At 41.1% G+C, this 15,121-nt stretch overlaps 1 protein-coding gene across 1 annotated transcript; it reads right to left on the bottom strand.

Moving 5' to 3' along the window:
* Positions 1-59: 59 nt before the first annotated feature.
* cfi (complement factor I) lies at positions 60-14,184 on the bottom strand. The gene is made up of 17 exons (XM_041780151.1): positions 14,027-14,184; positions 9,728-9,951; positions 7,317-7,470; positions 7,172-7,235; positions 6,920-7,082; positions 6,592-6,788; positions 6,389-6,496; positions 4,912-5,031; positions 4,765-4,800; positions 4,659-4,679; positions 3,395-3,537; positions 3,117-3,220; positions 2,930-3,034; positions 2,672-2,847; positions 2,496-2,597; positions 2,278-2,426; positions 60-310 (listed from the first exon to the last, which is right to left on the bottom strand). Exons 1-17 carry the CDS (start codon positions 14,078-14,080, stop codon positions 242-244), a joined length of 1,989 nt encoding a protein of 662 aa, XP_041636085.1. The 5' UTR covers positions 14,081-14,184; the 3' UTR covers positions 60-241.
* Between the last annotated feature and the right edge of the window lie 937 nt (positions 14,185-15,121).

The following is a 15,121-nucleotide window of genomic DNA, read 5'->3' as shown; positions in this document are numbered from 1 at the left end:
AGGGACTAGAAGTATAAAAACATTTTCATTTGCTGACAGAACAGATAAATCTACATGTGTTATTTTAATGTTTAAGTTTTAAACAAATAAGTTTATTTTGCTGATGACATTGAGATAGAATTTTAAATGAATACAAACTGAAAACCATTAAATTCATCTGAAACATGTAGACTTTTTGAAAATCGTGTACAGATCAGCTGAGTGGCGTTTCTATTTTGCTTCTGTGTGAATTCTGTAGTCATCAGGAGTTGAATTTGGTGACAGCAGACCAGCCTGTGTGGAGTCTGATCCACTCAAAGTAATGAGAAACCTGCAAAACAAAGACAGAAGAGTTTTTGTTGAAGCATTTATAATATTCTTATCCTAAAATATGGTTTGTTCCCATTATTCTACTTCTGCCTGTTGTGATGTGATACCACCACCAGATGGTGGTAGCAGCACAACTAAAAGCTGTTTGCTAACTGCCTTTAAATAACAAAAGATGAAGGAAGCATCAGCATCAGGTGACACAGCTGTAAGGTAAAAGACTGTAGAGATGCTGAGAAACTGTATGAGTATCTCTTACCTGTAGAAATGTCTGTTTTTCTGAACATTTCTCTCTAATAGATCAATCATGCAAACTTAGATTTAATTTAGTTATCTTTAGGGCTGTTAAAGGATTTTAAATAGGGATTTGAAGACCAACCCCAGTTTGGCGAGGACCCTATTTTATCTCTAGGCATCATTTTTCAGTCAGAAGAATTGCTCATTTGGGGGCTTTGATTTGGAAATTTGGGTATTTTGATGGAATCATACAAGTCTATGGCTGAGATGGGGAACTGGGAAAGAGCTACGTGCATGAAAATCGGTACACATATGTATCATTCTTAGACGAAAACAAAAGTCTCTCAGGGTCATCCTCTAAAATGTACAGGAAGCACACTACAAACAGCTAAGTGTCAAATTTTGATGTTTTTGGGCGCTTCACAGGTTTTACATTTTAAAGAACTAGTCCAAGGGATTTCATCTGATTGACTCCAGTATGCTTTTGCTCATACTAGACAACATGGAGATCTAAAGTTGTTCAAACTGTGTGTTTTCACCAAAGGGCAGGAGTGTGGCTGGAGCCTAAACTTCAAGTACTTTTTTGTACATTATTTTGCAGTGAATATGCACACATAAAGCCTTATAACTTTTTAATGCTTTCATCAATAATCTGTCTATTATTACTTTGTAGCAGCGCCCCCCTCTGGCAACTGAACATTTCTGCCTCTCATTGTTTTAAAAGTTCACTTTAAATAGTCATCCCCGCACATCATTCAGCCTAGGCTTCTGATTTTCAGTCTGCATATGGGTCATCATAAGACCCATGAAAAAGCCTCTTGGAGCCATGCCCTAATCCCAACAGGAAGTCCACCAGCTTCAACTCAATTTCAAAGTAATTTTTGGTGGTGCCAAATGACTTTAACCTAGTATAACTTTAGTAAACAATATTCTGTGATCTTTTGCTCTTTCTTGCAAGACAACAGTAAAACACTGAACACACCCACATAGTAACATCTCATCACAGCGCCTCCTACTGGCGACAGGAAGTGACAACAACGGGTCATATCTTCATTCATCGTACTGTGTTTAATCCGTTGAGCTCTGAGTTTGAAATAAAGGTCTCAATAATTGGCCACAACACAGACATGTTTTACTGACGGATGTCTCACTGGTGATGGCGAGTATTTTAATATCTTGCCAATTTGACAGGAAGTATGTGCAAGTCTCATACTAACATCTGATTGTCTTCAAATTTCAAGCGTAGGATTAAAGTCTGCCCCTCTACATATTCAAAAGTTAATTTCATCGTTTTGATGTAGTACCCCAACTGGCAGCAGGAAGTTACACAACTGTGCCATTTCTTTATTGGCTCACAATTCGTTATCTCGCCATTTCACAGGAAGTCACTGTAACACTTGTATGAAACTTCTGATTTGCATCAAATCTCACATGAATGATTAGGGTCTGCCACCCCTGCATATTTAGATGTGTATTTAAATATATATTACATGTTTTTGATAATGCGCCACCTACTGCAAGAAAGCAGAAGCACCTCCAACATATAATGTCCTGTCTGTTTTTTCTCACTTTACATGATAAATAACTCCTGAGGTTGTGAAACACCCCCACATGTCAGTTTAATGTTGAAAGAGAATGCCAGCAGCACAAAGTCAGCAACTGGACACCAGAAACAGTTGGATTCCCCTCTATGTGTGTATTTACTGTGTGAAAATGCATATCTGCATGCTCTACCTGTGTATAAACTCCAGGGAATCCAGGCTGGCCACACCTCTCCCCCCAGCTCACGATGCCCCACAGGTAAGAAACCCCAAGCTCATCCTCACAGACCAGAGGACCGCCGCTGTCACCCTGACAGGAGTCCACGCTGCCTTCCAGATCACCTTCAAACAGACAGAAATGAGCAGCTGCAGAGTAAACAAACCAGCCTGTTAGTGTTTGAACACACCTACCTGCACACATCATGCCTGGTTTGAAGCGGTCATTGTAGAACCTGCCACAGTCTTCGATGAGCGATACGTTGGCCCACAGCAGCACCTGAGATGTTTTACCGTCTGCGTCAGGCAGCAGAGTTAGCGCCTAGCCAAATCTTCCCCACAACAGAAGTATCAGCAGTAATAATACTGACCTTTAGTGCGTCCCCATCCTGAGATGCTGCAGGTGTGGTTGGGCTGGAACAGGTGAGTCGTCCAGGGAACACAGACGGCGCTGATGGCCGGGTTTTTTACCAAACATTCCTCCTGGAAGGGAAGCTTCTCCAGCTGAACCAGAGCGATGTCGTTCTCGTAGGAGCTGGCGTTGTACCTGTGGGAGGCTTTCTCTGTTACCACTGTCATCTAGAATTGTTGCATTTTTGTTCTTGTGACTCAGATTGGAGAGCAAATACTTTGGGTGGATGATGATGTTGTCGACAGGAACAATGTCGGTGGTGTTCTGAGCTCGAGTCTTCTTCCACAGAGAAAACTTCACTCTAAATGCAGACGGGTTGGGCCTGGTGTAGAGAGGTGAGAAAGACTATTATTAACGAACTGAAAGTATAGAATTGCTTTTGCTTCGTCAAACTTTACTTTTACCTGACGCAGTGAGCAGCAGTGAGTACCCAGCATCCCCCGATATAAGCGCCACCACAGTCGATCTTCCCCTTCTCCTCCAGAGCGACCTGCCACTGGATCTGAGTCTGCAGGTTTTCATCAGTTATTTGTCAAAATAACGCTCACCGCGAACCGTACATTTGATACCAGAAAACCTGGGTTCAGGGAAGTCCCGATACCACTGGTGTAAGATTAAGAAATGTCTGGTTTTATTGGCATTGTTTCAACCAAATGTACTGGTAGAAAAGGCTGATACTGACTGGTTTTGATGGGATTCCTCCCACCACTCTCTTGACTCGGCTTGTCCTCCCTCGCTCCTCCACATCTTCGTCGTCCACCGTGGTCGAGTTGGGAATACCACAGTACAACTTGGACTCCAGATGCTTCCTGTTGTTTGCCATTTCTGGAAAAACATGCAGAAAAGCTCCTTAAAATTCCAACCCTGCCCTGATATCATTTGGCTAAAAAAAATCGCAAAAAAAACAAAAAGTCTAAAAACTGGATGAGCATGGCAAAAAGGGGGAAAAGGTTCAAAAGTGGCAAATACTGGCTATACATTGGAAAAAATAGTTTTTACAGTGGCAAAAAAGGAAAACAGCTGCAAAAATTGGTTAGAGTGGTTAAAAAAAGGCATAAGCTGCAAAAATTTGAAAAAAAAGGGACACGGTGGCAAAAGATGGCAACAATGGGTCTTACAGTAGCAAACTAGGGCAAAACACTGTTGAAATGGGAAACAAGTAGGGAAAAAAATGATAAAAATTGGTTGAAATTGGCAATAAATGGCAAAAAAAACGGTTAGATTGGTAAAAATGATGGACATAAGAGGCAGAAATGGGATAAAAGTGGCAAAAAGGAAAAAAGCTTAAAAAAAAGGGAAACGTGGTAAAAGTGGCAAAAATTTGAGTAAAAGTAAAAAATGGGTTAAAAGGGATTAAAAGGGGCAAATATGGGTTAAAGATAGCAAAACCCGACTCAAAAGAAGGCAAAAAGCATCAAAATGCAATGACAAGCTGCAAAAACAGGGCAAAAAACTGCCAAAATGGGACACAAGTTGCAAAAAGTGGTAAAAATAGGTTGAAATAAATGGCAAAACATGGTTAGAGTGGTAGAAATGAAAGACATAAGCGGCTAAAATCAGATCAAAGTGGCAAAAAGCTAGAAAACAGGAAACAAGTGGTGACAAAGTGACAAAATGGGTGAAAAAGTCAAAAAAGGTTAAAAGGGCAAATATGGATTATAGGTAAAAAAAAAAAAAGTCACAAAAGTTGTCAAAATGCTGCACAATGAAAAGCTGCAAAAATAGGGAGAAAAGCAGCTAAAATGGGACACAAGTGGCCAAAGTGGGGCAAAATGGGTTCAAAAATGACCAACATGGGCTAAAAGTGGTAAAACTAAGAAGCAAATGCAACAAAAATGAAGTTCCAAAATAAGGCAAAAACCTTCTAAAAGGGTACATGAGTGGCAAAACATGGGTAAAAAGATCTGAATACTCTTTCTTGGTAGTATTACTGTTTGGTTACATACCGTTAATGGGGGAATGGTACTCTGAAATAGAGAAAAAACAAATGTCATGACTGGTCTCATTTTAAAGGGGTCTGCTGTTAATGTCTCAGCATCAGTCAGGTTGTACCTGTGTTAGTCAGTGTTTTATTTTCCACTGCAGCGGCTGAAAAGAGAAATGTTTGTGAAAATCTGACAAAAAGACGATTTAGACTACCACGATGACCTATTAACACTCAGAATATTGATGGAAAAAAGGTTGGGAGGCTGCTCTTACTGCTCGCCATGGTGAGCTTCCGTTCATCCTCGCCATCCAGACAGTCCATCTGTCCATCCTGCAGCGCCTCCTTGTGGACACAGACGCCTGTCTTGCAGCGCAAACTATTGTTCCTGCACTCTGACATGAAGACAGAACAGTCAGCTCAGTGAAGGACAAGCTGTGCATGCTAACAGCATCCACATGCTAACAGCATCCTTACATGCTAACAGCATCTACATGCTAACAGCATCCACATGCTAAAAGCATCCTTACATGCTAACAGCATCTACATGCTAACAGCATCCCTGCATGCTAATAGCATCCATACATGCTAACAGCATCTACATGCTAACAGCATCCCTGCATGCTAACAGCATCCATACATGCTAACAGCATCTACATGCTAACAGCATCCCTGCATGCTAACAGCATCCATACATGCTAACAGCATCCATACATGCTAACAGCATCTACATGCTAACAGCATCCCTGCATGCTAACAGCATCCATACATGCTAACAGCATCTACATGCTAACAGCATTCCTGCATGCTAACAGCATCCATACATGCTAACAGCATCCATACATGCTAACAGCATCCATACATGCTAACAGCATCTACATGCTAACAGCATCCATACATGCTAACAGCATCCATACATGCTAACAGCATCTACATGCTAACAGCATTCCTGCATGCTAACAGCATCCATACATGCTAACAGCATCCATACATGCTAACAGCATCTACATGCTAACAGCATCCATACATGCTAACAGTACCATACATGCTAACAGCATCTACATGCTAACAGCATCCATACATGCTAACAGCATCTACATGCTAACAGCATCCATACATGCTAACAGCATCTACATGCTAACAGCATCCATACATGCTAACAGCATCTACATGCTAACAGCATCCCTGCATGCTAACAGCATCCATACATGCTAACAGCATCTACATGCTAACAGCATCCCTGCATGCTAACAGCATCCATACATGCTAACAGCATCTACATGCTAACAGCATTCCTGCATGCTAACAGCATCCATACATGCTAACAGCATCCATACATGCTAACAGCATCTACATGCTAACAACATCCATACATGCTAACAGCATCCATACATGCTAACAGCATCTACATGCTAACAGCATCCCTGCATGCTAACAGCATCCATACATGCTAACAGCATCCATACATGCTAACAGCATCTACATGCTAACAGCATCCATACATGCTAACAGCATCCATACATGCTAACAGCATCTACATGCTAACAATATCCCTGCATGCTAACAGCATCTACATGCTAACAGCATCCATACATGCTAACAGCATCCATACATGCTAACAGCATCCATACATGCTAACAGCATCTACATGCTAACAGCATCCATACATGCTAACAGCATCTACATGCTAACAGCATCCATACATGCTAACAGCATCTACATGCTAACAGCATCCATCAGTGTTTTACTTACTTTTGCAGCACATCTCGTCACTGCGGTCGCCACAGTCATCCACTCCATTACAAGTCTGGTTTAAGGACACACACTTTGTGTTTACACACTGAAAGTCACAACGCTGATCTGAAACAGAAGAGATTAAAGGAGAATGTGAGGAATGAGCCTTTAAACGTTCCAGGACAGCAGCATAAGTGAGGTAGATAAGACTGAATACTGACCCTCAGAGGCCATTGATGGATTATAACAGGTAACTGTGGCCACTTTCTTGTTGCCAATCCTTATCTTGTCATAGATTAAACACTCAGCTAGGGATGTCTCAAACCCTTGGCAGCGGATGCTAACGCACTTCTCTGGAAAAGGTCTTTCTTCTAAATTTAGGGAGTTGTACGGCACAGACGCAGCAGTCACTGCTCCGCTAAAAACAAAAGCACCAGAGTAAAAACATGTTTGAATGATCTACAGAATCGTATCATATTGTATATCGTACTGGTTCTTTGTTCACACCAGTATCTTACACATGCTGTAAATAAATCTAAGTTCTCTCACAGTGGATATCCGTGCTCCCTGCAAGCAACGTTAGCGGCAGCCATGTTCCACACCTTCCAACACACCAGTAACCTCTCTCCGGGACCTCCTGCTTTTTCAGGAATGAAGACATCTACCACTCCTGTTTCTGGGTCTACTGAGCTTTCAAACTTTGGATGGTTCACTGTGGAGAGAGAGATAAACCGAAACTGTCAGATAGAGATTAACGATATTATTCAGAACAATGCTCTGAGTGTATCTGGGAGAGCGAACCTCCACAGTTTGTCCCAAAGTGAGACATGGCAGGTCTCTTTGTCCGACATGAGAGTGCCATAGCCTGTAGAACACGAGAGAATCGTTACTGTCCTGCCCATGCAACTCTTTACTGAGTTCCAGCTTCACTTAATCCAACAGTTACCTGGCAGTAGGAGCGGTAGCTCCTGTTGTCCCGCCCGCAGACTGGCTGTACGTTCTCAAACGGACAGAGGTAGGGGGGTTTGCAGGAGCACTGTCCATTGATGCAACGCTCCCAAGGACGACAGAACACCAGGCCACAAGACGCCCGAGTCAAACTGATTCAAGATCAAACACAGGCAGATCACGTACTAGCCATGCAATGGCTTTTAGAAAGAAAGAAAGAATTAGAGCAGTGATAAAAAACTACAGCTACGGTCTGGGGGTCTCCACAGGATTCCTCTTCTTTTTTAGGATGTTTTACATTGTATTCATTCATTTATTTAAATGCATGCTGAAGATTGGTATGGCTTTTGCAGGTATATGCGCACAGCAGTAAATAACAGTATCATCAGCATAAGAGAATAATTTGGTAAATTCTGTCCAAAACAATTAATGTACATCGTAAACAACTGTGGTCCCTGAAATGACCCTCTTCTGAAATGATCTCTTCTGCAGGTGTTGCATTGCCATCTCAGAAAGATAGTGAAAGTCAAAACCACAAGGGACTTTTCTGTGAACTCTCAGTTCCTGCAAACTTAAAAACTTGGTCTAAATTTGAACTTAAAATGGTGGGACTTTCCATAAAGGTACGTCAGTGAAACCAGGTATAAAAGGGGCCAATTTTGCCCATTGGGTCTCGTGCAGACTCCAACCTGTAGGCTCGATTGGCGCACACATGTGCTTCAGCCCTGAGACCTTGTGTAGGGGATCGGTGATAACTCTTATCACTGAGCAAACCAGTTAAGGGTTGTAGCTACTCTTGGTGGAAAGGAAAGCCCTCAACAAATGAGGGTTGAATGGAAGCCAACAAGTGCTACTCAAAAACCAGAAAGTTTTTGGTCTGAAGACATAGATGTCTATGTGGTCCTGACTGTTACGTTGTTCACTGAAGATAGTGTCAGTTGATCTGAAAAACCAGATTCTATGGAGTGAGGTGAGGTACAAAATTGATTCTAAAAGCTGTATTTTGTGGTTTCCACTCACGAGGGTTTTTGATATCTTTTTCTTGTTTTTTTTTTTTCTTTTTATCAATTTATATTTTGTTACCTATATACTGGTTTTGAACCATTTGCTTTTTTGTTTGAATTGATTTTGACATCATTTTTCATCCTTGTAATCATTCAAAATTGTTCATATCATCCATTTTTGCTGTTGATGAATTAATTTTTACATGTAATGTGTGAAATCTAACACCTTGGTTATTGATCTGGCTGTGTGAGTGATTTGATTCTTTTTTGTCTGAGCTTCAAATAAGATAATTTTTTTTAAAACCATATCTTCGACTCTGGTGGGACTTTGTCACTAAAACTGCTGGAGTAACCTCACACACTTTAGAGGATTTTGATTCTATCTTTTCTAGTTCGATTATTGAGGACCAAGCAAGGCTGCTGTAGGTGTCTCTCTTCTTTTCTAAAATACAGCCGTCCCATCTACACAAGCTCAAGGGGGGTTGGGTAGAGCAGTAGAGATCTCGGCCTTGTCCACACAGATACGAATTCAGGAGTATATGCAAAAGTTTTTCGTAGTATTGCCATTTCATCCACATGGAAACGCAGTTTTGGGTGACTGGAAACGATACTTTTTGAAACTGGGTCCCAGAGTGCACAAATCCGTAAATGACTACCGTTTCGCCTCCGTGTGGACGGTCAATTGCGTCTTTCTTGAAACAATTACGTCACACGTAGTGTAGCTCTCTTAAGACGCCTGCGCGGGTCCGGCCAAAATAACAATGGCGGATTACAGGGTTGTGTTCGTGCTGCAGAAGCTACTGAGCTTGTTACGGCTTTTACAGCAAAATCTGATGCTCCATTACCACAACTGCAAAACACAGAGAACAACCAGAAAGGCAACTAGAAGAAAGCTTATGTCAGTTTTATGTGAACTTCTCTTGTTTGGTGCATTTCCGTGGCAACAATACAGCGCCACGTACGCCACGTACTTGGTGTATGCACTACAGCATTTTCAGTTGTTTTCGGTGGTTCGGTGCTTACGTGGATATTTTCTGAAACAATCCTGTCTTTGCAGAAAACTTTTTCAAAACGAAACGACAACATATCGTTTTCGTCTCCGTGTGGACGCAGCCTTAGTGTGCTCTGAGTTCTAGCAGCCTGCAATGACAGGAAACCAGGAAGTCAGACAAGATTAAAACTGTCCTTGTTACTTTTCAATACTCACTATTTTATCCTGGAGCTCATAAGAAAGAAACCAGGACTTCTGGTGTCAAATTGTCTTGGGTTGTTCTATCCTGGAGGTGATTCCTGGAGTTACACAATCAACACAGGGTGCTGTATGCTCACCCTAACCCCTTTGCTCGGAGGTGGGATTAAGAATTTAGCTTTTTTAGGAGGAAGCAAAGATTCTGAAAACACTTACCTCTTAGCCAGACACTCATGTGGACCCAGGAACCCGTCTGTTGTGACTTGATTAGGGCGGGTTGTAGTGGCGGGAGTGGTTACTAAAGGTGTGGAGAGTTGGGTTGAGGGTTTGGTTGGGTGGGTGGGGGGTTGGACAGGTAACCATGGTTCCTGTGGAATCTGCCAGATTGGTTGGCTCTGCTGTCCTATGGCTGGTGGATCCTTATAATCTTCTATTCTCCACTGCAGAAGTTTGAATAAATACATGTGCATTAACATTTTAGACAAATCAGACTTTTTATGATAAAGTGTTATGCAGATGATGCACTGTGTTACATCTCTATCAAAGAACAAGTTAATTGAATTTTTCCTTGTATACGTTTTCTGCAGATGATATAAAACTATATTTATGTAAAATAGTGTAGAATACATGATTTTTTTATTCAACTTTGATAGAAAAATAAATAATACACATTCCAGTATTTATTGACTTATCTAAGTGTTTTATTTATTTTTTTGCCACCATGGACTCCTCTGTAGTCGACCTTAAAGTCTTGGTGAGTTGGATATGGTTATTAAACATCCTGCTAAAATCTTAGGGTCAGCGTTTGCCAAAATCATGTCATTGGTTGACTTTTCCCTCTGTTTTACCACCTTTTCCTCCATGACCCTCCTTCCTGTGGCCAGGACCCCCACTTTTACAAACAGTGCTTTAGGGCCTCGGTTCCCAACCTGGGATCCGGACCCCCCAGGGGGGCGCCAGAGATCTTAGGGGGGGCGCGAAGCTTTGTCTGCTCTGAGGCTGCCAAAAATAGGTTTGCAAATATTGACTAAAACCATGATAAAGCAGTTATAAAGTAGTTCATACAAAGGTCTTTTGTTAAGAAAAGTATGCATGGACCTTTTTTAGGGTTTTATCAGTGGAACAATTAAAATCTATGTTGATTTTTGGCAGCAATGTGTCACTTTTTCTTCTCCCTTGGGTCCTAGGGGGGGCTCCGCTTTTCTGAGGAGCGTGTAGGGGGGGCTCCAAGGAAAAATGGTTGGGAAACACTGCTTTAGGGTACTCTAACACTCAAACCATGAATTATACTGTATGTTATAAATTGTATGTTGTAAACTTCCTGTACTGTACACCAGCCAGACTCAACCACAAGAAAATATAGAGCACGTTTTTACCATATTAATTCACACTATAAGACACAGAGGCAGGCCGGCCAGCAGGATTGGCTATAAAGACTGAGCCCGCCCCAGTTTATTCAATTTAGCAAAGATATGAATGAATGTTGATCAGTAGCATTGGTGATAGCTTCCTGGCTTTTTAACCAAATTTCACTACTTTCTCATCCATTTTTACACTTTAAAGCCATTTTCTGCCACTTTTTTCCCATTTTCTGTCAGTTTTTACCCCGTTTGCCACTTTTTTTACACTTTAAACCCATTTTCTGCCACTTGTTGCCAATTTTTTTCCCATTTTCTGTCAGTTTTTGCCGATGTTTGCCTCTTTCTTTACACTTGTTACCCAGTCTAGCCATTTTTTGCCCATTTTAGCCGCTTTTTGCCAATTTCTGTCACCTTTAACCCATTTTCTGTCAGTTTTTGTCCATGTTTGCTACTTTCTTTTACAGTCGCTAGAAAAAGTATGTGAACCCTTTGAGATTTCTTGGATTTCTGCATAAATTGGTCATCAAATGTGTTCTGATCTTCATCTAAGTCACAACAATAGACAAACACAGTCTGCTTAAACTAATACTGCACAAAAAATGAGATGTTTTCATGTTTTTATTGAACAAAACATGTGAACATTCACAGTGCAGGGTGGAAAAAGTATGTGAACCCCTAGGCTAATGACTGGTTGACCCTCCTCTGGCAGCAATAACCTCAACCAAACGTTTCCTGTAGTTCAGATCAGACCTGCACAACGTTCAGGAGGAAGTTTGGACCATTCCTCTTTACAAAACCGTTTCAGTTCAGCAATATTCTTGGGTTGTCTGGTGTGCATTGCTCTCTTGAGGTCATGCCACAGCATCTCAATCAGTTGAGGTCAGGACTCTGACTGGGCCACTCCAGAAGGCGTATTTTCTTCTGTTGAAGCCATTCTGTTGTTGATTTACTTCTCTGCTTTGGGTTGTTGTCCTGTTGCATCACCCATCCTCTGTTGAGCTTCAGTTGGTGGACAGATGGTCTTAAGTTTTCCTGTAAAATGTCTTGATAAACTTGGGAATTCATTTTTCCATCAATGACAGCGATGCGTCCAGGCCCTGAGGCAGCAAAGCAGCCCTAAACCATCATGGCCCCTCCACCATATTTCACAGTTGGGATGAGGTTTTGATGTTGGTGTGCTGTGCCTTTTTGTCTTCACACATAGCGTTGTGTGTTCCTTCCAAACAACTCAGTTTTGGTTTCATCTATGAACAGAATATTTTGCCAGTAGTGCTGTGGAACATCCAGGTGCTCTTTTGTAAACTTCAAACATGCAGCAATGTGTTTTTTGGACAGCAGTGGCTTCCTCCGTGGTGTCCTCCCATGAACTCCATTCTTGTTTAATGTTTTACTTATTGTAGATTTGTCAACACAAACGTTAGCATGTGCCAGAGATTTCTGTAAGTCTTTAGCTGAGACTCTAGGAGTCTTCTTCACCTCATTGAGCATTCTGCGCTGTGCTCTTGCAGTCATCTTTACAGGACGACCACGCCTAGGGAGAGTAGCAACAGTGCTGAACCTTCTCCATTTGTAGACAGTCTGTCTTACTGTGGACACATGAACATCAAGGCTTTTAGAGATACTTATGTAATCCTTTCCAGCTTCATGCAAGTCAACAGTTCTTGATCGTAGGTCTTCTGAGAGCTCTTTTGTGCCAGGCATTGTTCACATCAGGCAATGCTTCTTGAGAACAGCAAATTCAAAACTGGTGTGTGTTTTTTATAGGGCAGGGCAGCTTTAACCAACACATCCAATCTCATCACATTGATTGGACTCCAGGTTGGCTGACTCCTGGCTCCAATTAGCTCTTGGAGAAGTCATTAGCCTAGGGGTTCACATACTTTTTCCACCCTGCACTGTGAATGTTTAAATGGTTTGTACAATAAAAACATGAAAACATATCATTTTTGTGCAGTATTAGTTTAAGCAGACTGTGTTTGTCTATTGTTGTGAATTAGATGAAGATCAGAACACATTTGATGACCAATTTATGCAGAAATCCAAGAAATCTCAAAGGGTTGACATACTTTTTCTAGGGACTGTATACTTTAAACCCATTTTCTGCCACTTTTTGCCAATTCCTGTCTCTTTTTACCCATTTTCTGTCAGTTTTTGCACATGTTTGCACTGTCATTACACCTTGAATCCATTTTCTGTCACTTTTTCCCATTTTCTGACAGTTTTTGCCCATTCTAGCCATTTCTTGCCCATTTTAGCCACTTTTTGCCCATTTTCTGTCACTTTTTGCCCATTTTCTGTCAGTTTTTGCCCATGTTTGCCACCTTCTTTATACTTCAAACCCATTTTCTGAAAGTTTTTACCCATTTTCTGCCACTTTTTGCCCATTTTCTGTCAGTTTTTGCCCATGTTTGCCACTTTCTTTACACTTGTTACCCAATCTAGCCATTTTTTGCCCATTTTAGTCAGTCTTTTACCCATTCTTGCCACCTTTGTACTCATTATCTGCCACATTTGCCCCTGTTTGCCACTTCTCTATTCATTTTTCCAGTTTTACAAATTTTCTGCCACATTTTACCCATGCTTGCTTCCTTCTTTACACTTTTAACCCATTTTAGCCACTTTATTTACACTTTAACATATTTAAGCCACCTTTTAACTCATTTTAGCTACTTTCTTTACCCTTTAAACCCATGAACACTTCTTTTGTAACATTTAACAATGTTCCCCTTAAAGTTATCTCTGTTCGTTCTACTTTCTTGTGTTTGTGAACATCATACCTCCACTCTGAAGTCTGACATTACTTTACTAATGGTTTTATATCAGTGTGCCCATTCGTGCTGTTGACATTACCAATAAAAATGTGATTCTGTTTAAAGAAAATGGGTTTGCATTTTAAAAAGTCCGTATTTTACTGTAAATTAAATCAATTTCATATTCATTGCTCTGATAAGAGTGGCTATTATTCAGGTTAAAATAGAAGACGATTATCACAGATTAACTTTATACCAGACCAGGATTTTGCTGACCTCCCTGGTCCCCCCATTTGGCTGGCCCCCAGAAAGCTTTCCCCCTCCTCATGAGACAGCCTTGCATGCAAGTAAAACAGAAACCAACCCAAAAACCCATGAGATCTTCCAAATATGAGTTCACTCACCGATTCTGAATGCGTGACAAGAAGAAAGAGGAATACAAGTCCAGCAGATCTCATCCTGACAGTTGGACCAGAAGAGAAAAACCAAAATAAAATATCTTTACGGTAGAAAAAGCAGTTTTTCTCTGTCTGAACCTGAGACCCCTCCTGTCCACTGATGATGTCATCAATCAATCATTAGCCTGTCTCATCAATAAGGACACTCTGATTTAGCTGACAAATGCCACCCTAAAGCCAGTACAGAGTCAGAGAGGGGGATGTTTGTGTACACATGGGAAAAGCTGGATTCCAGTAACCACTCAGACACAAACAGTCAGCTGTCCAGCAGTTTTACAGCTGCTGTACTTTTCCTGTATGTTTGATATGATCATCAGACTGGACCAGACTGTCACACCTTTAACAGTGTGAGAACACATTTCTGTCTGAAGAGTCCAAATCCAGGCTGGTAACTCAGGTCTGCATGCTGGGACAGAGGAGCTCTGCTAGAATAAACAGAAGTACGACAGGTTAATGTTCAACACTGTTTCTAAACCTTTGTGTACTTTATCAGAGAGTCAGACTTTGAGGTTTCAGCAGATTTATCAGGTCACAGCTTTCAGAATCTGGGTTTTCCCAAAACCTACAGCTGATCGATATCATGACTCAATGCTGTGTACAAACTGTTGAGACGAGACAGTCAGAGGAAGTACGAGAGAAGGATCAGACACAGATAACCAGAGTAAATACAAGTCAGTGTTTAAATGATGGTTTTATTTATTAAGGGGAAAAAGCATCCAAACCTACCTGGTCCTATGTGAAAAGGTCACTGTCTAAACCTAAGCACGTCTTGTTCCATCCTTGGCGGCAACAACTGAAGTAAAAGTTTGTGATCATTATCAGAAATCAAGACCCAGATTTTTAAACATTTCGAGCACTGAAATAGGAAATGTTGCTGTTTAAACTTTAGAACAAAACACAACAGAACATGTGCATACATTTCATTTATACGGCTTTCCTGAGATATTTTAGCAATTTCTTGAAGAATTACCACACTATCTTAGGAAAACCAGATCCCATTAAAACTATTAAATACGTCAAAACCTTGATAAAATAACTCAG

Source organism: Cheilinus undulatus, linkage group 22, assembly GCF_018320785.1.
Source record: "Cheilinus undulatus linkage group 22, ASM1832078v1, whole genome shotgun sequence".
Taxonomy (NCBI): Eukaryota; Metazoa; Chordata; class Actinopteri; order Labriformes; family Labridae; genus Cheilinus; species Cheilinus undulatus.
The sequence above is the reverse complement of the archived record's forward strand: the minus strand, read 5'-3'. Positions and strand labels throughout refer to the sequence as shown.